This window comes from Danio aesculapii, chromosome 9 (genome assembly GCF_903798145.1).
Source record: "Danio aesculapii chromosome 9, fDanAes4.1, whole genome shotgun sequence".
NCBI classification, from domain to species: domain Eukaryota; kingdom Metazoa; phylum Chordata; class Actinopteri; order Cypriniformes; family Danionidae; genus Danio; species Danio aesculapii.
The window spans coordinates 15,254,604-15,270,047 of NC_079443.1; the positions used below are offsets into that span (position 1 = coordinate 15,254,604).

The following is a 15,444-nucleotide window of genomic DNA, read 5'->3' on the forward strand; positions in this document are numbered from 1 at the left end:
ATATATATATATATATATATATATATATATATATATATATATATATATATACATATAAATCGCAAAATTGTCCCAAAATTTTTTGGGAATTACCACCAAAAAATCTGTCGTTTTTATCGGAAAAAAAACTTCAAAAGCAAGGGGGTCTGAAAATATATACCAACCTTAGCATTGTCCCCCCACATTTTGGCATGTTCTTGCCCCATGGTTCATATTAAATCTGAAAATTTGTCTATTCTGAAGAAAGTAAATGACAATGTGTTAAACACAGTTAAGCTAATGTTTCATTTGATGGATACACATTCTGGCCACCAGACACTGGCACTGACACTGATCAAAAAAATGAAAGTGGCAAGAGTAACAAAGTGGTAATCATACTCTGTATTTTACCCATGCAAATGAACAAAGCTTAGAGAATTTTCACAGTATGTCTGATATTATTATTTTTTTTCTGGAGAAAGTCTTATTTATTTTATTTCAGCTAGAATAAAAGCAGTTTTTATTTTTTTAAACACCATTTTAAGGTCAAAATTATTAGCCCCTTTAAGCTATATTTTCTTTGATAGTCTACTGAACAAATCATCGTTATACAATAACTTGCCTAATTACCCTAACCTGCCTAGTTAACCTAATTAACCTAGTTAAGCCGTTAAATGTTCTGTCTGTTAAACAGAAATTGGGGAAAACAATAAACGGGAGCTAATAATTCAGGGGGGCTAATAATTCTGACTTTAACTAGACATATAGTTATATGGTTATTCATCTCAATGGATTTGACAATATTTGAGGCAGGTACTAGCAAATACAATTTCAGAACTGCACTTGATTTATGAAGTTCTAAAATTCTGTCAAATAAAAAGGCTGTGCATTTGAATGTGCAAATACACTTACGTAAGAGAAAAAAATAAAGTATACTTTGAGCTATAGCCAGAATAAGCTGCAAAAAACCCAGACTTTATGCTGCAAATCAAATGTCTGACTAGTCTGTAGGTGGTGCTTTAAAGGAGCATCTTCTCCTAGAGAGTTTTACTGTTCAACAGCTAAACACAGCAGGAAGATTAAATCAATCCCTGTGACCCATCCCTTGACAAAACCAAACCGGACCCCAGCCCCTGAGAGGTCCAGTGTGAAACTGGGCTTTGAAATGCATGTTAGCTGTGATGTTCCTCTGAAATTCGCATGGCCCTGTTCAGAAACACGCTGCAAGGAGGGGTGAGAAGAGCGCCTGGAAGCTGAAGAGATCCTTTGTGTGTTTGGTCAGACGGCCTGGGGACAGCAGGCAGGGGCTGCTCTGTTTAGAATGGCCAGAGAGTAAGGGGAATAGGTGGGACGACCTGGGCCTGGCATCATGGGAAGCCAATACAAAGGATCCTTTGCACAAACAGAGGATATGGAGGAGATTAATCTGTCTTGTGGAAGCATCACTGAAAGCATAACAATACTCGGTGGCCACAAAACCACATCAAGAACCCGTCTTTCCACAAACACTTTGATCGGCGGGCCTACGACATTTAGGTTGGAGCGTTTTGTTACTTTGCCTGGAAGCTGTCCAGCCACTTAAGTCAATACAGCAAGAGAAAAGCACAATTGAATGGCCTGGTAAGACGAGAGAGCCAGGGCTGTGCTCAGAACGCTGTTGCATGTGTTGTGTACCACGGCCATGCAGTCCGAATGCACGATCTGTCTATTAGAGGGATTTTCCCCATTAGTCATCCAAAGGGAAGTCCTCGAAAATCTCAAACAAGGAACAATTGGTGAGCAGTTTTGAAAGCCGCACAACAAAACATCATTTGCTTGACACGAGACAATGCCATTTTTTAACTGTGCTGTCAGATGCCACTTTTAGTGGTTTGTGCAACATAAGAGGCGGCCCTCAAACCTCTCTCGGTCAGCCCAGCCCTCAATCACCATCAGTCATAACCAGAAATTAACTAGGGCTCGGGGCAAATTGCCACTGAGTGAGACAGAATGTGGCAATCTCTTCATAGTAAGATGCTTATATGACATTATTCTCATTATCTCATCATTAGTCTATTTATTATTCTGATTATTTGCTATGACATGTGGTTATGTTTACTGTTTTGTTTACCAAACATAAAACCCATTTTCGTGGATGGTTATTCGGTGCCGTGATGAACATTGCAATAACTGTACTGCACAGTCCTCTCAAGCAAATTATATTGGCAGCTTTCTGAACAAAACTCAGCATTTGTGTATGCTACTAAGATTATGAACTTATCTAGTTTGATTACATTTACATGCGGTGAAGTTTAATCAAAATAATGCCAAAATCCCATTCCATTATCAGAGTGGATGTAACCATTATCGTAAGCAACATAGGCTCATTCTGAAATCGTAGCCCTATATACATTTCTGGAGATTGTGAATTATGTAGCCAGAAGTACGTATGGCTGCATTTCATTTTTTAAATGCACGCTAAATGGTGGTATGAAGCTGTTCCTTTTCGCCCTTACCAGCTGACCAATTACCTCTGTATGAATGGCGCTTCAGCTGTTGCCAGTTTGTTAAGTTAGCTAACCATGTACGACAGTGGACTTGGAACGCAGAGAAGAGATGACCACAACAACGGGGTTCAAGTCTGGTGAAGAACGATTCCAGAAAGCAGTTGAGACAAAAACAGAAGCCAAAAAATAAAATAAACAAGTAAATTACAGGGTGAGAATGTGGTAAAACGTGGTAAAAAATCAGACGAGGGCTTTTCTTTTTCTGAATTGCTTTTTAAATTTATCTGTTGGGTTTAGGAAAGTGGGTAAGCGGGTCAATCTGTGCTTTTTAAAATACTATTGGTTGGGTTTAGGGAAGGGGGAGGGTGGGTCAGTCGATTAATCAGTCAGTCAATCATTCAGTTAGTCAAACAGACAGGCCTCTTGTGGATTTACAAGAGAACAGCAGGCACAAATAGCACTCGCAAGAGAAATTTGAAATCTCAAAATGTGTACACAGCGGCCTCTCGTGGATTTGTGGAAACAAAAACTGCATGAATGTATATAGAGGTACATTTTCAGAATAAGCCTGGGTTGGTTATTAGTTATGTTTCCATCCGAAAAATCCTAATTAAATTTATGTGCCAAACTGAAATATCATATATACTGTAAGACGTGCGAATAAAGCAGGGTTTCCATACAATGAGGTAAAGAGAAAAAAAAATTGTCACTTTCTGGTTAACTAGCCCCAAATATCAAATATAAAAAGGGAATTTACTGCAGTATGAGAAGCTGCGTGAATCTTTTCTTTATTTAATAAATTACGTCTCACAAGACATTGCTGACACACAATGAATGCATGGTGGCGTTTTAAGGCGTGAGATGCGGAACACAGATGCTTTTGACTATTCTGGAGGTAATTAATAATATAATAATACTAATACTGAAATGGTTAAGGCGTTTTAGAATGACCAAAACAACATTCCAGATGTTTTACAATGTGCTCAGCCTGCTGGTTTGTCCCTTCACACACATTTTTATCATCACATAATCTCTTATAACAAAATCACATGACTTTTTTTAATACGCATACTGGAATTTGTTCAGTAAAAGTGTTTGCATCGCAGTTTATGTGCATCTTTTCTTATCGAATAAAAAGTTTCATCCTACTCAGCTATGCACATAAGTTTTTATAGGAATTCTCAAAATTTATGCACATCTTGGCGTTTCCATCAACCGATTTTTTATGTGCATATCCAAAATAAGCATAAAAATAGCTGAATGGGAACATAGTCTTAAATGTGAGTGGTGTGAGTGTGTAGTTTAAGACACGCATTGTGATGAAAACAGAGGTGCAATAGAACTTAAAACATTAAAGTCCATGTGAAAACTAAACTTACAATGTTTATTTTTCCAGCTCACACTGTTTTTCTAAAAGTGAACAATACATTCAAGTTAATCCACTGAAAAAAAAACTAGTTTGTCTGAAAATCAAACTCTTTTTTTCAAACATTTGCTTCTGTATTTGGAGTGGCAGTCCGTTTGCTGATGTCAAACTGTGGGCTTCACACATACACTGTGTGAAGGACCACATATTTTACCAAAAACCCCAATGGCAGCAATGTTGAAATGTACTGTGCACAATTACAATCAGCACACTATTCGTCAGTGTGGAAGTGCGCTTGTTTTTGTGATTGTTTTAGAACTTTTCAACTGCCTATAGGAGAAATGGCTAGGAATAATAAATGGCAGAAAAAGCTTAAACTACTTGCTCTACAAACAAGTGTGTTTATGACTATACTGTACATAAAATATCAGTTTGCAACATCAAACAGCTTAACAAGCCATTATTAACGTCTGAAAATAAATGAAATTGAATGAGACTGGAAATCTCAAGCCAAAAATTCCAATGATTGCGCCCGCTCATACATGAACAATAAGGTCAATATTTTACAGCTGAAAAACTGTTAAACAGACTCAGCTTTGCTACTGTAGACTGTGTCTGTCAAGTCAGATGTGATTTAGCTCAACGAATGTGAATGAAAGAGCTGTGATATAAATGAAATGCTATTGGTTATCTATTAAAGGGGGAGTGGCTACACCATGTCTCAATTTATCTTCGTGTTTCTGTTGTAATTATGTCACACATTAAACAATGCTGCACATTTCAAGGCACATGAGGGGACATTTAAAGGTGCCAGAGAAAGAAAATTTGGATTTATCTAGGCATAGCCAAATAGTAAGAGTTCAGTACAGGGAAATGACATACAGTGAGCCTTAAAGACCATTGTTTACTCATTCTTGTGTAAATCCGATAAGTGTGCAAAATAGATCCCGGTGAAAAATAGACTCTAATCATTCACAATGGATCATTAATATGCAGGCAGCACTTAATGTTTTCTAGTGAGAATAGAACAATATTTTTTCCCTTTATTTTACGTCAATCTAAGCTTGTATTATACTTAATATATATCTGAGACTCTTATTTTGAAAACGGCTTCAAAGGAAAGTAAGGAAGCATAAGAAAAGATGCATACGTTTTGATTAATTGTTTAATGTGTTTAATCGAAAGTTGGCGCATATGTTTGTATTGTGGCAACAGACACATGTAAATGGCTGAATATAAGTGTGTAATGTACGTTTATGCATCAAGTCATATCACTCAGCTCTTACTGGGATTTTTCTGGAGTTAAAGAAAGCTGATAAACGTCTTTGACATCTGTTTATGTAAAGGTCGATATTAATTCTTGCCTCTGTTTTTTATGTGCATTAAACCCACAAAAATACAACTCTAAATACATCTCTGTTGGCTCTTTTTGTGGAATATATTTATAATTTAGAATAATTTCAACCACAACACAACTCTGTAGCAAACTAGGTTACTCTGATGGCATAAAGACAGCTCATTTACTCCTTCTAGCTAAAATAAACCTCTCTATCGCTTTAATTGAACATATTTAATAAGGAATTTACTCAATTTGATATTTTTTTAACAACTGAAGCATGATTATTTTGCATGTGCGTATTTCAGAGAACGTCACACTCTGTGATCGCCAGGCAATGACATGAGCTGCCTAAGCATTAAAGCAGAGCTCATTAATATTTAGAACCCTTTCAAATTGATAAAAAACCAACCATATCATATAAGAGCGAATTCCTAGGGTGAGGAAAGGACATGTACAACCATTTCTGGAGAATTTTTACACTTACCTCTGTCACGAACCTTCCTTGTAGACATCAGAGAACAATTCAACCCAGGCTCAATCTGATTACGTAACCCTATATACATTTCTGGAAATCGCGAAAGACATCCCAGGTGCTACATTTTTTTGCAGTTTATGTTTTCATGAATCCACTAGAGGCTGCTGTGTACGCTTTTTGAAATCTCAAATTTCTCTCGCCCAGTGCCATTCGTGCCTGCTCTTCTCACGTAAATCCACCAGAGGCCGCTGTCAACTGACTTATTGACTGACTGAATGACTGACTGACTGACCAATCGACTGACCCCCCTCCTTCTTCCCTAAACCCAACTAATAGGGTTTTCTAAAGCACCGATTGACCCGCCCACCCACTTCACTAAACCCAACTGACAAATTTAGAAAGCATTTCAGAAAAAGAAAGCCTGATTTTTGCCACGTTTTCAAATTTTACCACATTCTCACCCTGTTATTTAGTTGTTTATTTTACTTTTTGGCTTCTGTTTTTGACTCACCCACTTTCTGGAAGCTTTCTTAGCCATACTCGAACCCCGTTGTCATGGTAAACTTATCTCTGCATCTGAAATTCACCAGTGTATGCTGCCAGCCACAGGACAAACTGGTAACAACGAGAGAACCATCCATAAGGAGCGGTCAGCTGCTAGTGCGAAAAGGAACTGCGTCAGCGCCCCGTAGCGTTAGTTTTAAAGACAAAATGCAGCCATACGTACCTCTGGTTATATAATTTTCAATCTCCAGAAATGTATATATGGCTACATTTTCAGAATGAGCCTACGTTGGGTTTTTGTTGTAGCGAAATCTTTTAAAAATCATTTCCAAGGAGTAATCATTACCTTCTAATAAAGAAAGGAATTTCTCCTGCCACTGGCATTGTTGAAATCATTGTACCGTTTGTGATTCATCAAAAGTCTCTTTTAAGTCTCTTAAAAAAACATAAATAAAAACAAAGCATGATCTTTATCTATTTTTTTGGTAACCGCAGAATTATACTACTGATCTGAAGCTGTAAATTTGTGGAGGTTAGCATTAATTAACACATCCTGTCAGACTGTTTATATCATAGGCTGAGAGTCTGGCTCCTTTCCCGGTACTTTTGCTCAAACCATACAGGTTATTCCACACCAGACTCTTTTTTGTTGCATTCTCACAGACCCCTCTCTTGCTTTTGTGCTCGCTGTGAACTCTGGGAAGTCCCCTGAACTCTGCTTGCCTCACCATTCAGAAGCAACACTTGCGTCTCTGCGCTAGCTGGCTAAAAGCTACAGGAAAGCTACATGTTTACAACTTCGAAGGCTCTCTGATTGTGTGCGGCTAATGAGGAGATCATTTGGAGGGAAACAAGCTCTGCAGCAAGCCAATTCCTCCCTGCAGTCCAACGTGTCATGTCATTGAAAGCTCCCGAGCGAGGACTGTTTACTTTGAAAACATGCATCAAAGTCAGATCAATTGGTGTGAATTATTCCAGTGCCTCGGGCTCTAACCTCAGCGCCACAGCTATGCACAAGAGGCTTGAACTTGGGCCTATGGAGCACACAATGCATTTTTGGCCTCTGTCTTACCCAGGATGATGCTGGTATGGAATTGCTGGCTGCCATGGAAACGGTACTGGAGGACCTCTCGAATCTTTGAAGAAACTCCTCGGTTTTCCTGCAGGAGGAAGGAACATAATTGTGATTACAGGGATAGTTCATCCAAACAAATGAAAACTCTGTTGTCATTCACTTGTCCGCATGTTGTTCCAAACCCATTTTAGCGTCTTTCTTCCAGAAATTACAAAAAAGTGCACTGTTTTTCAAAACGGTAACCAGTGTTGGGTAAGTCACTTTAAAAAAGTAAGAGATTACAAATTACTGACTACTATTGAAAAATTATTACATTACTAATTACTTAATTTAAAAAGTAATCAGATTACTAATTACTTTACTTTGAAGTTACTTTTAAAACAAATAAAATATAACTATACAAATACAAAACAAACTGCAGCTCCTTTAGTAATTTAATATTCACTGAAAATCATTACAATGAGTTGATCACAGCATCTTGACATATTCAAGACTTAAAAAGTTCACCCAAAACTTTTTCTCTCATCATTCACTTCGCTGGTAAACACAGTTTGCTAACGGACTACAAATCAGCCACATTATGGACTACAACTCCATTCATGCACTTCGCATACACACACACACACACCTGTTCCTAGTTCTGGTGATGAGACACACGCAGACACAGCTAAGCTACTCAAAGACTGATTACAAGGACTATAAAGACACACACACACATTGTGGCTGAGTCTTGTTGTACAATTTTGAGAACATTACGACGCAGTTTCCATGCATTGTTGCTGTGTTTTTGACCCTCACCTTGTTTGTTTGTTTATGTTGCCTGCTGCCTGCCTGTACTGACTATCGCCTGTGTATTTGACTACGACTCTGGATTCCCTGTAAACATCTGTTTGCCCCTGTGTTGATCGTTACTTGCCTGACCATTCTTAATAAACCTGCGTTTGGATCCGCACCCCTCTTGTCAGCGTAACTTCGCATTACTTTATTTGTTCCAAACCTGTTTGTCCTTTTTTTAACACAAATGAAGAGATAAAGAATACTGGATACCTGTAACCATTGACATCAATAGTATGAAAAAGCACTGCAGTGTTTGGGTGTTTTTAAGAGGTAATTAGTCTAACGAAATGTGTACAGTATATTCCATACAACGTATGAAGCTGATTGGTCAGTTCTTGTCAAGTGACTAACGGTTTCCTGGGCGCACCTGGGAAATAAAAGCATGCGCAATATGCACACGCAAAAGATGCGATATGTGAACGGCCCTATAAGCAGCTATACTTCTCTTCACATTCAGAAGATACTTTCACTCTCGATCTGGCACATAAATCCAATTTAGCCTGTTTAGGCTGAGTTGGGCTGCCGGTGTCCTCCTAGGTGACGAGTTTTGTCGTACAATGCTTGAACAAGTTGCTGGTCAAGTTAAAAGCAGTCAAAAGTTCTTTAGAGACTGGACATAGACTGCATTCCACAGTAATATTTTAGTTTTTACGCTCAATGAAATCAAAGTAATGTCTGTATTTCCACTTGAAGAAGCAACTACTCTTGACAGCAAACATTTCAGCTCGTGTCTCCAGCAATTTTAAATCGCAAGTAATTTTTGTAACGTAAGTAATGAATTACATTGACTTTAGTAACTGTAATCAAATTACACAAATTTAAAATGTAATTCTTATATTACGGCACTCCAAAATTAGAAAACAGTAACTCGTTACTGTGGAACACTCTACACCCAACTCTGACGCCAACCAAATTTCTATCTTATAATATCATAAAGGTTGCATATTAGCACGCAAAGGTTGGCGTGAATACATCAGAATGTATTTTGTTATAAATTGCGAATACTTGACCACCAAAAGTAGTTGAAAATTTACATTTACTCATTTAGTAGATTCTTTTTTCCATAAAAGTACAGATAAAAGAAGCACTTTAAATCATCAGAGAGTAGTAGAATATAAATGTTTTTACAATCTAAGTTAGCTTAAACTAACATGCATTAGTTCACATATCATGCACTTTAGGCTGTATTACAGATGTAGTTCATTGTCCTGAAATGCTCCGGGGGCTCCTGTTTCCCCCACAGTCCAAAGACATGTGGGTCAATTGGGTTAACAAAATTGTCTGTAGTGTAGGTGTGTGAATGTAAGCGTATGGGTGTTTGCCAGTACTGGGTTGCAGCTGGAAGGGTATCCGCTGAGTAAACATATGCTGGATAGGTTGGCAGTTCATTCCGCTTTGGAATGAATGAATGAACGGTTCTTACACAAAACAATTATAGAGTTAAAAACAATAGATGATAGTGCAGAATTGCACTACATATAAACTACATTTCTTCTGATGCTTTTATTTACTCAATTTCCAGCCTTCTGGTCACTGTTTGCTTTCATTGATTTAGAAAGCATTTTCATTGATTTAAAGAGCAGCATGAGAAACACATTTCTCCTTCTGTTTCATTTTGAAGTCATGTGGATTTGCATTGACATGGGGGTAAATGATGACAGAAGTTTCACTGCCAACATCACAGATAAGATGAAACAATGATTTCAATAACTTGTAGGATTCCTTGCCTGTGATTTCAATCATCTCGTGCCAGGAGCTCTAAACAACGACATGTTTTCTGCTAAACTTGGCAAACAGTAAACCTGTGCATTCACGCTTTTTTTCTTTTCTTTTCTTTTCTTTGTCTTGGGTAATTGCCAATAGCAGCTTAACACCCTATTTCCTCCTTTAAACAAAGCACACAGTCAACCTAGAAAGATGCAAGAAAAATGTTGACATACTTTTGCTTGTCTTGTTGGTATTGCTGCTTTCTCCTTTCGTCTTCTTGCTTTCTCCTCATTTCTAGCTTATTGGCCTGCAATTCAATGCATCAAAAATGATGAGTGCAGATGTTTACATGCTTTGTCCAATCTCTGCTTAATATGCAACATGAACTTTAAGATAATCCATTGAATATAGGTTTAAACATTGTGGCTCTGTGTTCCTTTTTTGTTGCAAAATATCAATTGTTTTGTTTGATTAATGTTCGTTTGAATTGTCAGATCAAATTATATTCTCCTAACAAAAGACAGAATGTACAATATGCATGTAATGAAAGATGTTTCCGATAGTACTGTGTTTTTTTTGTTTTGTTTTTTAAGGAAGGTGGAGGGTTGGGGGATCGGTCGGTTGGCAGTCAGTAAGTCAGTCAGTCGACAGCGGCCTCTGGTGGATTTACAGGAGAGCAGCAAGCATGAATGGCACTTGCGAGAGAAATTAGAGATCTCAAAAAGCGTACACAGCAACCTCTGATGGATTCGTGGAAACAAAAACTGCAAAAAATCGTAGCTCCTGGGACATATTTTGCATATCGGCTGGGTCACTTGGTATTTCTCTGTGGAGTTTGCATGTTCTCCTCATGTTCGCGTGGGTTTCCGCTGAGTGCTCCGGTTTACCCCACAGTTCAAAGACATGCGCTTCAGGGGAATTGAATAAACTAATTTGGCCGTAGTGTATGAGTGTGAATGAATGGGTATGGGTGTTTCCCAGTACTGGGTTGCAGCTGGAAGGGCATCCGCTATGTAAAACATATGCTGGATAAGTTGGCAGTTCATTTCGCTGCGGCGCCCCCTGATAAATAAAGCGACTAAGCCGAAGGAAAACTAATGAATGAATGGATGGAATAATAATTAATCACATATACTGTAGTTACTACATGTTTAGAGTTACAATGTGAGTAGGTAAAGGGTTAGTTGCATGTAATTATGGATACAATAATGAACTGTAATTACTACAGCATATACATGGAACATGAAGGACACCTTAAAATAGAGTGTTACTCATTTATTAACACCACAATCATTCTTTTGCACTTCTTGTTTGATGCAGACAGCATTTAATTAGCTTTTTTCTTGTATTGTGGACAACTAAAATAAAGTTAAATCTTTTTCAACTTATCCTAAGATTAGATCCCTAAAAGTTGAGATCTGGCAAGCAGAGCATATTTTAGGAACTTTGGTGTTTGTGGCCGCTGGAATAATTGAACTCATCAATCACACAACCTAATGCGGCAGCAGCACTGAAGGCTGAAGTCTAATATCTCATTTAATTGCAGAGAATATGATAACTCGTATGCTGCCTGCAGTGACATCTGGAGTTATAAAGTCTGAATTACAAAGGCATCATAAAAACAGCACTCAATTCAAACACAAGCCAGAAGACCAGATGAAGTTGTGCAGATGTATGAGAGTCACAGAATGCCCTGCAGAACTGCTGTAAAAAGTCAGATGTAAACAATGTCTTGTACCTCGTCTCGCTGTTTGGTCTTCATCTTCTCATACATTTCTTCCTCTGCCTGTCTTTTCATTCGATCCATGTCCTCCTTTTTGACCTGTAGGGATTTTCAAATATATCTTAAGTACGCTAAACAACACACATAAAGTATTTGGGAAATAAAACTCATAAACCTTTTTTTTAATCTTTGACTGGCGTGCATCCACCCACTGTTTCTGTCTGACTTCTTCCAATGAAACCTCGCCACCTGCGAGAATGAATACATCTGCAGCTTTAGAGGCTCAACTGCTTTTCTTTTCTCAAGATCAAGACTAACATGTATTTCATCTCTGCATTACCTAGTCTCTCTGGAGTCAGATGAATGGGACCGGGACGATTCTCCTCCTTCAGTCTCCTCAGATCCTCTTCTTCTTGCTGTGAGACTGCAAAAAGGAATGGAAGTGTTTTTTCAACTTAGGGATGGCAACTGGAAGTTTTTGAAACAAAGGGTTGAAATACATGCTTCAGCCTGAATTTTTGTGAAAATCGCAAAAACGTAGTTGAACATGCAGTTTCTCTGCAGTTTCTAGGTAAAACGAGTGCTATGGGACAGTGATGCCAACAATTTTGTTCCTTTTCACACTGAATGAACATTTCATTCATTCATTTTCCTTTGGCTTAGTGTCTTATTTGCATCTGCTTTGAATGTTATCACTCAATTGAATGGCCGTTATCAGGGGTTATCAGCTGATAGATATGGGTCAGTAGGGGCCTTCTGTGCCTACTGGTAGGCTTAGAAGGCTGTTATCATCCATCCACATGGTTAATCAGCTATATTAATAGAGAAGACTCCAGATCCAGATCTGTTTTTAAATTACTGTGACGGTTGGATTTAGGGTTGGGGTAGAGGTAGACTTTGATAAAATACAATTAATGCTGAATTTAATAAATAATATAAATAATTCTCATTACCTTCAAACCGCAGCCATGATCTATAGCTGATTAACTATGTGAACGGATGATAACAGCCGCAGAAGGTGCAGAAAGCCCCTACTGGCCCTTGTCTATCAGCTGATAACCACTGATAATGCCCATTCAATCGAGTGATAACATTCGAATCGGCTGTTATTTATCAGGGGTCGCCACAGCAGAATGAACTATTCTGGCATATGTTTTACACAGCAGATGCCCTTCCAGCCGCAAACCAGTACTGGAAAACACCCATACACTCTCGCATTCACACATACACTGTGGCTACTTTTGTTTACCCAATTCACCTATAGCGCATGTCTTTGGACTGTGGGGCAAAACGGAGCACCAGAAGGAAACCCACACCAACAAGTTGGCGGTTTATTCCGCTGTGGTGACCCCAGATTAATAAAGGGACTAAGTCGAAAAGAAAATGAATGAATGAATAAATGAATATTAAACATGAATCCTGAACCACAGCAAATAAAAATGACAAAGCAATTTAAAAAGCCCCTATTATGAATTTTTGGAATTACCTTCCATGCAGTGTGTAACAAAGCTGTAAGTAAATGAAAACATCCAGCTAGGGTTTAAATAAAAAAAATTGTATCATGTTTAACCCCCCTCCCCCTTTCCAAAAATGATATACGAACCGTCATGATTTCAAATCTTTAGCTGTTTTGTATTGACATCGATACGAAACCTTGCCGAATCTAAGGCACCGGACTTGGGTAAACTTGAACCCGCCCTGCTCTTCAAACACTAGCAGAGTGCGGGGAAGGGGATTGATGATGACTGAGGAGGAGCGATCACTGTGAGATGCCTAGAGATGCTGGTATGGGCAATAAATGGTTAAAGTTCATTTTCACAACAATACCACAGTATAGCTAAGCCAACCTTGTGCCGTGTTTGTTCCTGTCATTTTTCTGATGATCAATGCAATAACCTACCCTGCAACATGGATTCGCTGGCCATTTGTTAAAGGAAGGATCAGCGCCTAAGACTATTATTGTATTGTCAGTCCTTGACAGGAGCTTCCTTGTTTGCTCTAGCTTGCAAAATATGTATTTAATTGTGTGTCGTAACTAGTAATTACACTGCACAGCTTGTACTGTATCTCTGTAGTTTACTCATTGTTGTTGCTCTTCTCTTTAAGCAACATAGAGTTATGCTTTTTTCATTAAGAGATTCCGCAAACTAGAAAACCTAATTTCAAGTTTTAAAGTAGTCCTATTTTTAACCCCCCCCATCCCCCGCCCCCCCAACAGTCCATGTTTCTATAATCAGAATTTTATATTTAAAACATCAATTTTTAATAAAACAAATATTTAATTGTAATTGCAATATAAATACATTAATACCTTTAAACTTAAACTTTCAGTGTATATACATTTAAATATAATTTTAGATTCTGTTTCTGTGCCACTTGAGCAAATTGATTTCACTTCAGCTGATGACATAGATTTCATTTAACAATCATTAGTAATTTGGTCTGAATCATTTATACGTATGAGTTTATAAAAAAAAATATTCATTTTGTAAATTTGAATTATGAACTGAAATTTAGTTTCATGATAAATCAGCTGGTATATAAATATTTATGGTATTTTAACAATGCTAATTACAAATAAACTACAAGTAATAAGCCCACACAATGCTGTTTAAATGGGGAAATAAACGGGAAAACACGTAAATCGAAAACTATGGGCAACTAGTTAGTAAAGCACATTTAAAATCACATTCCAGTCATATTTTATAGTCAATAGGTATAATTAACAAAATCACTTTAGGTAAACTGAAAAAAGAAAACACAACAACTTCGATTATAAGCATGGTAATCATGCACAAAATTTATGTTAGGAATTTAAAAGTAGTGTGAGGAAACTTACATATTTATTTGTATTAATAAACACTGAAACAACTCTATTACTCTGAAAAGTGCTGCAATTATATATATATATATATATATATATATATATATATATATATATATATATATATATATATATATATATATATATATATATATATATATATATATATATATATATATATATATAGTTAAAGTTAGAATTATGAGCCAACCTTGGAATTTCTTTCTTTTTTAAATATTTGCCAAATGATGTTAAACAGAGCAAGGAAATTTTCACAGTACGTCTGATAATATTATTTTTTTCTGGAGAAAGTCTTATTTGTTTTAGTTCTGGTAGTTTAAAAGCAGTTTTTTAAATTTTTTAAAAAACATTTTAAGGTCAAAATTATTAGCCCCTTTAAGCTACATTTTCATAGTCTACAGAACAAACCATCAATATAACTTGCCTAATTACCCTACCCTGCTTAGTTAACCTAATTAACCTAGTTAAACCTTTAAATGTCACTTTAAGCTGTATAGAAGTGTCTCGAAAAATATCCAGTAAAATATTATTTACTGTCATCATGACAAAGATAAAATAAGTCAGTTATTAGAAATGAGTTATTAAAATTATTATGTTTAGAAATGTGTTGAAAAAAAATTCTGCTCGTTGTTAAACAGAAATTGGGGAAAAAAATAAACGGGGCTCAACCTAATATATCCTAATATATATATATAGGAGGTTGAGTGTTTTCCAACCTAAAGATAATATTTAGCTACATTAACAACAACAACAACATCAACAACAACAAAGGAAATCTGTCTTCTCTTTGCATTGACAAATAAACATGCTGAAATGACACCTGATGGTAACAATTAGAGAAACATCTGGATCAGATGAAGATGGAATATGCAACAACAGTTGTGTCATGACTTACTCCTCAGCATTTTGCTCCGTCTTGATTCATTTGGTGGTATCTTGGTGAATCCATCAGCACTGTGTGGGAAAAGGCATGAATTAGGTACATTTGGTTTCCGGCTCAGTCTGCGAACTTATCAGCTGTCTCATGTGCCAGCAATGCGTCTAAACCAAGGTTGGACGTAAGTCATGTTTTCTTACGTAAAGTCAGGATTTTTCACAAACAACTCTG

At 37.1% G+C, this 15,444-nt stretch overlaps 1 protein-coding gene across 1 annotated transcript in view; it reads right to left on the reverse strand.

The window, feature by feature from the left end:
* epsti1 (epithelial stromal interaction 1) overlaps positions 1-15,406 on the reverse strand; it is a 42,017-nt gene extending 26,611 nt beyond the window's left edge. The window contains exons 1-6 of the mRNA XM_056465707.1: positions 15,232-15,406; positions 11,832-11,915; positions 11,667-11,740; positions 11,507-11,590; positions 10,002-10,075; positions 7,222-7,309 (exon numbers count right to left, since the gene is read on the reverse strand). Coding sequence (XP_056321682.1) covers positions 7,222-7,309; positions 10,002-10,075; positions 11,507-11,590; positions 11,667-11,740; positions 11,832-11,915; positions 15,232-15,241 — 414 coding nt within the window. The 5' untranslated portion in view covers positions 15,242-15,406. The remainder of the gene's footprint in view (positions 1-7,221; positions 7,310-10,001; positions 10,076-11,506; positions 11,591-11,666; positions 11,741-11,831; positions 11,916-15,231) is intronic.
* Between the last annotated feature and the right edge of the window lie 38 nt (positions 15,407-15,444).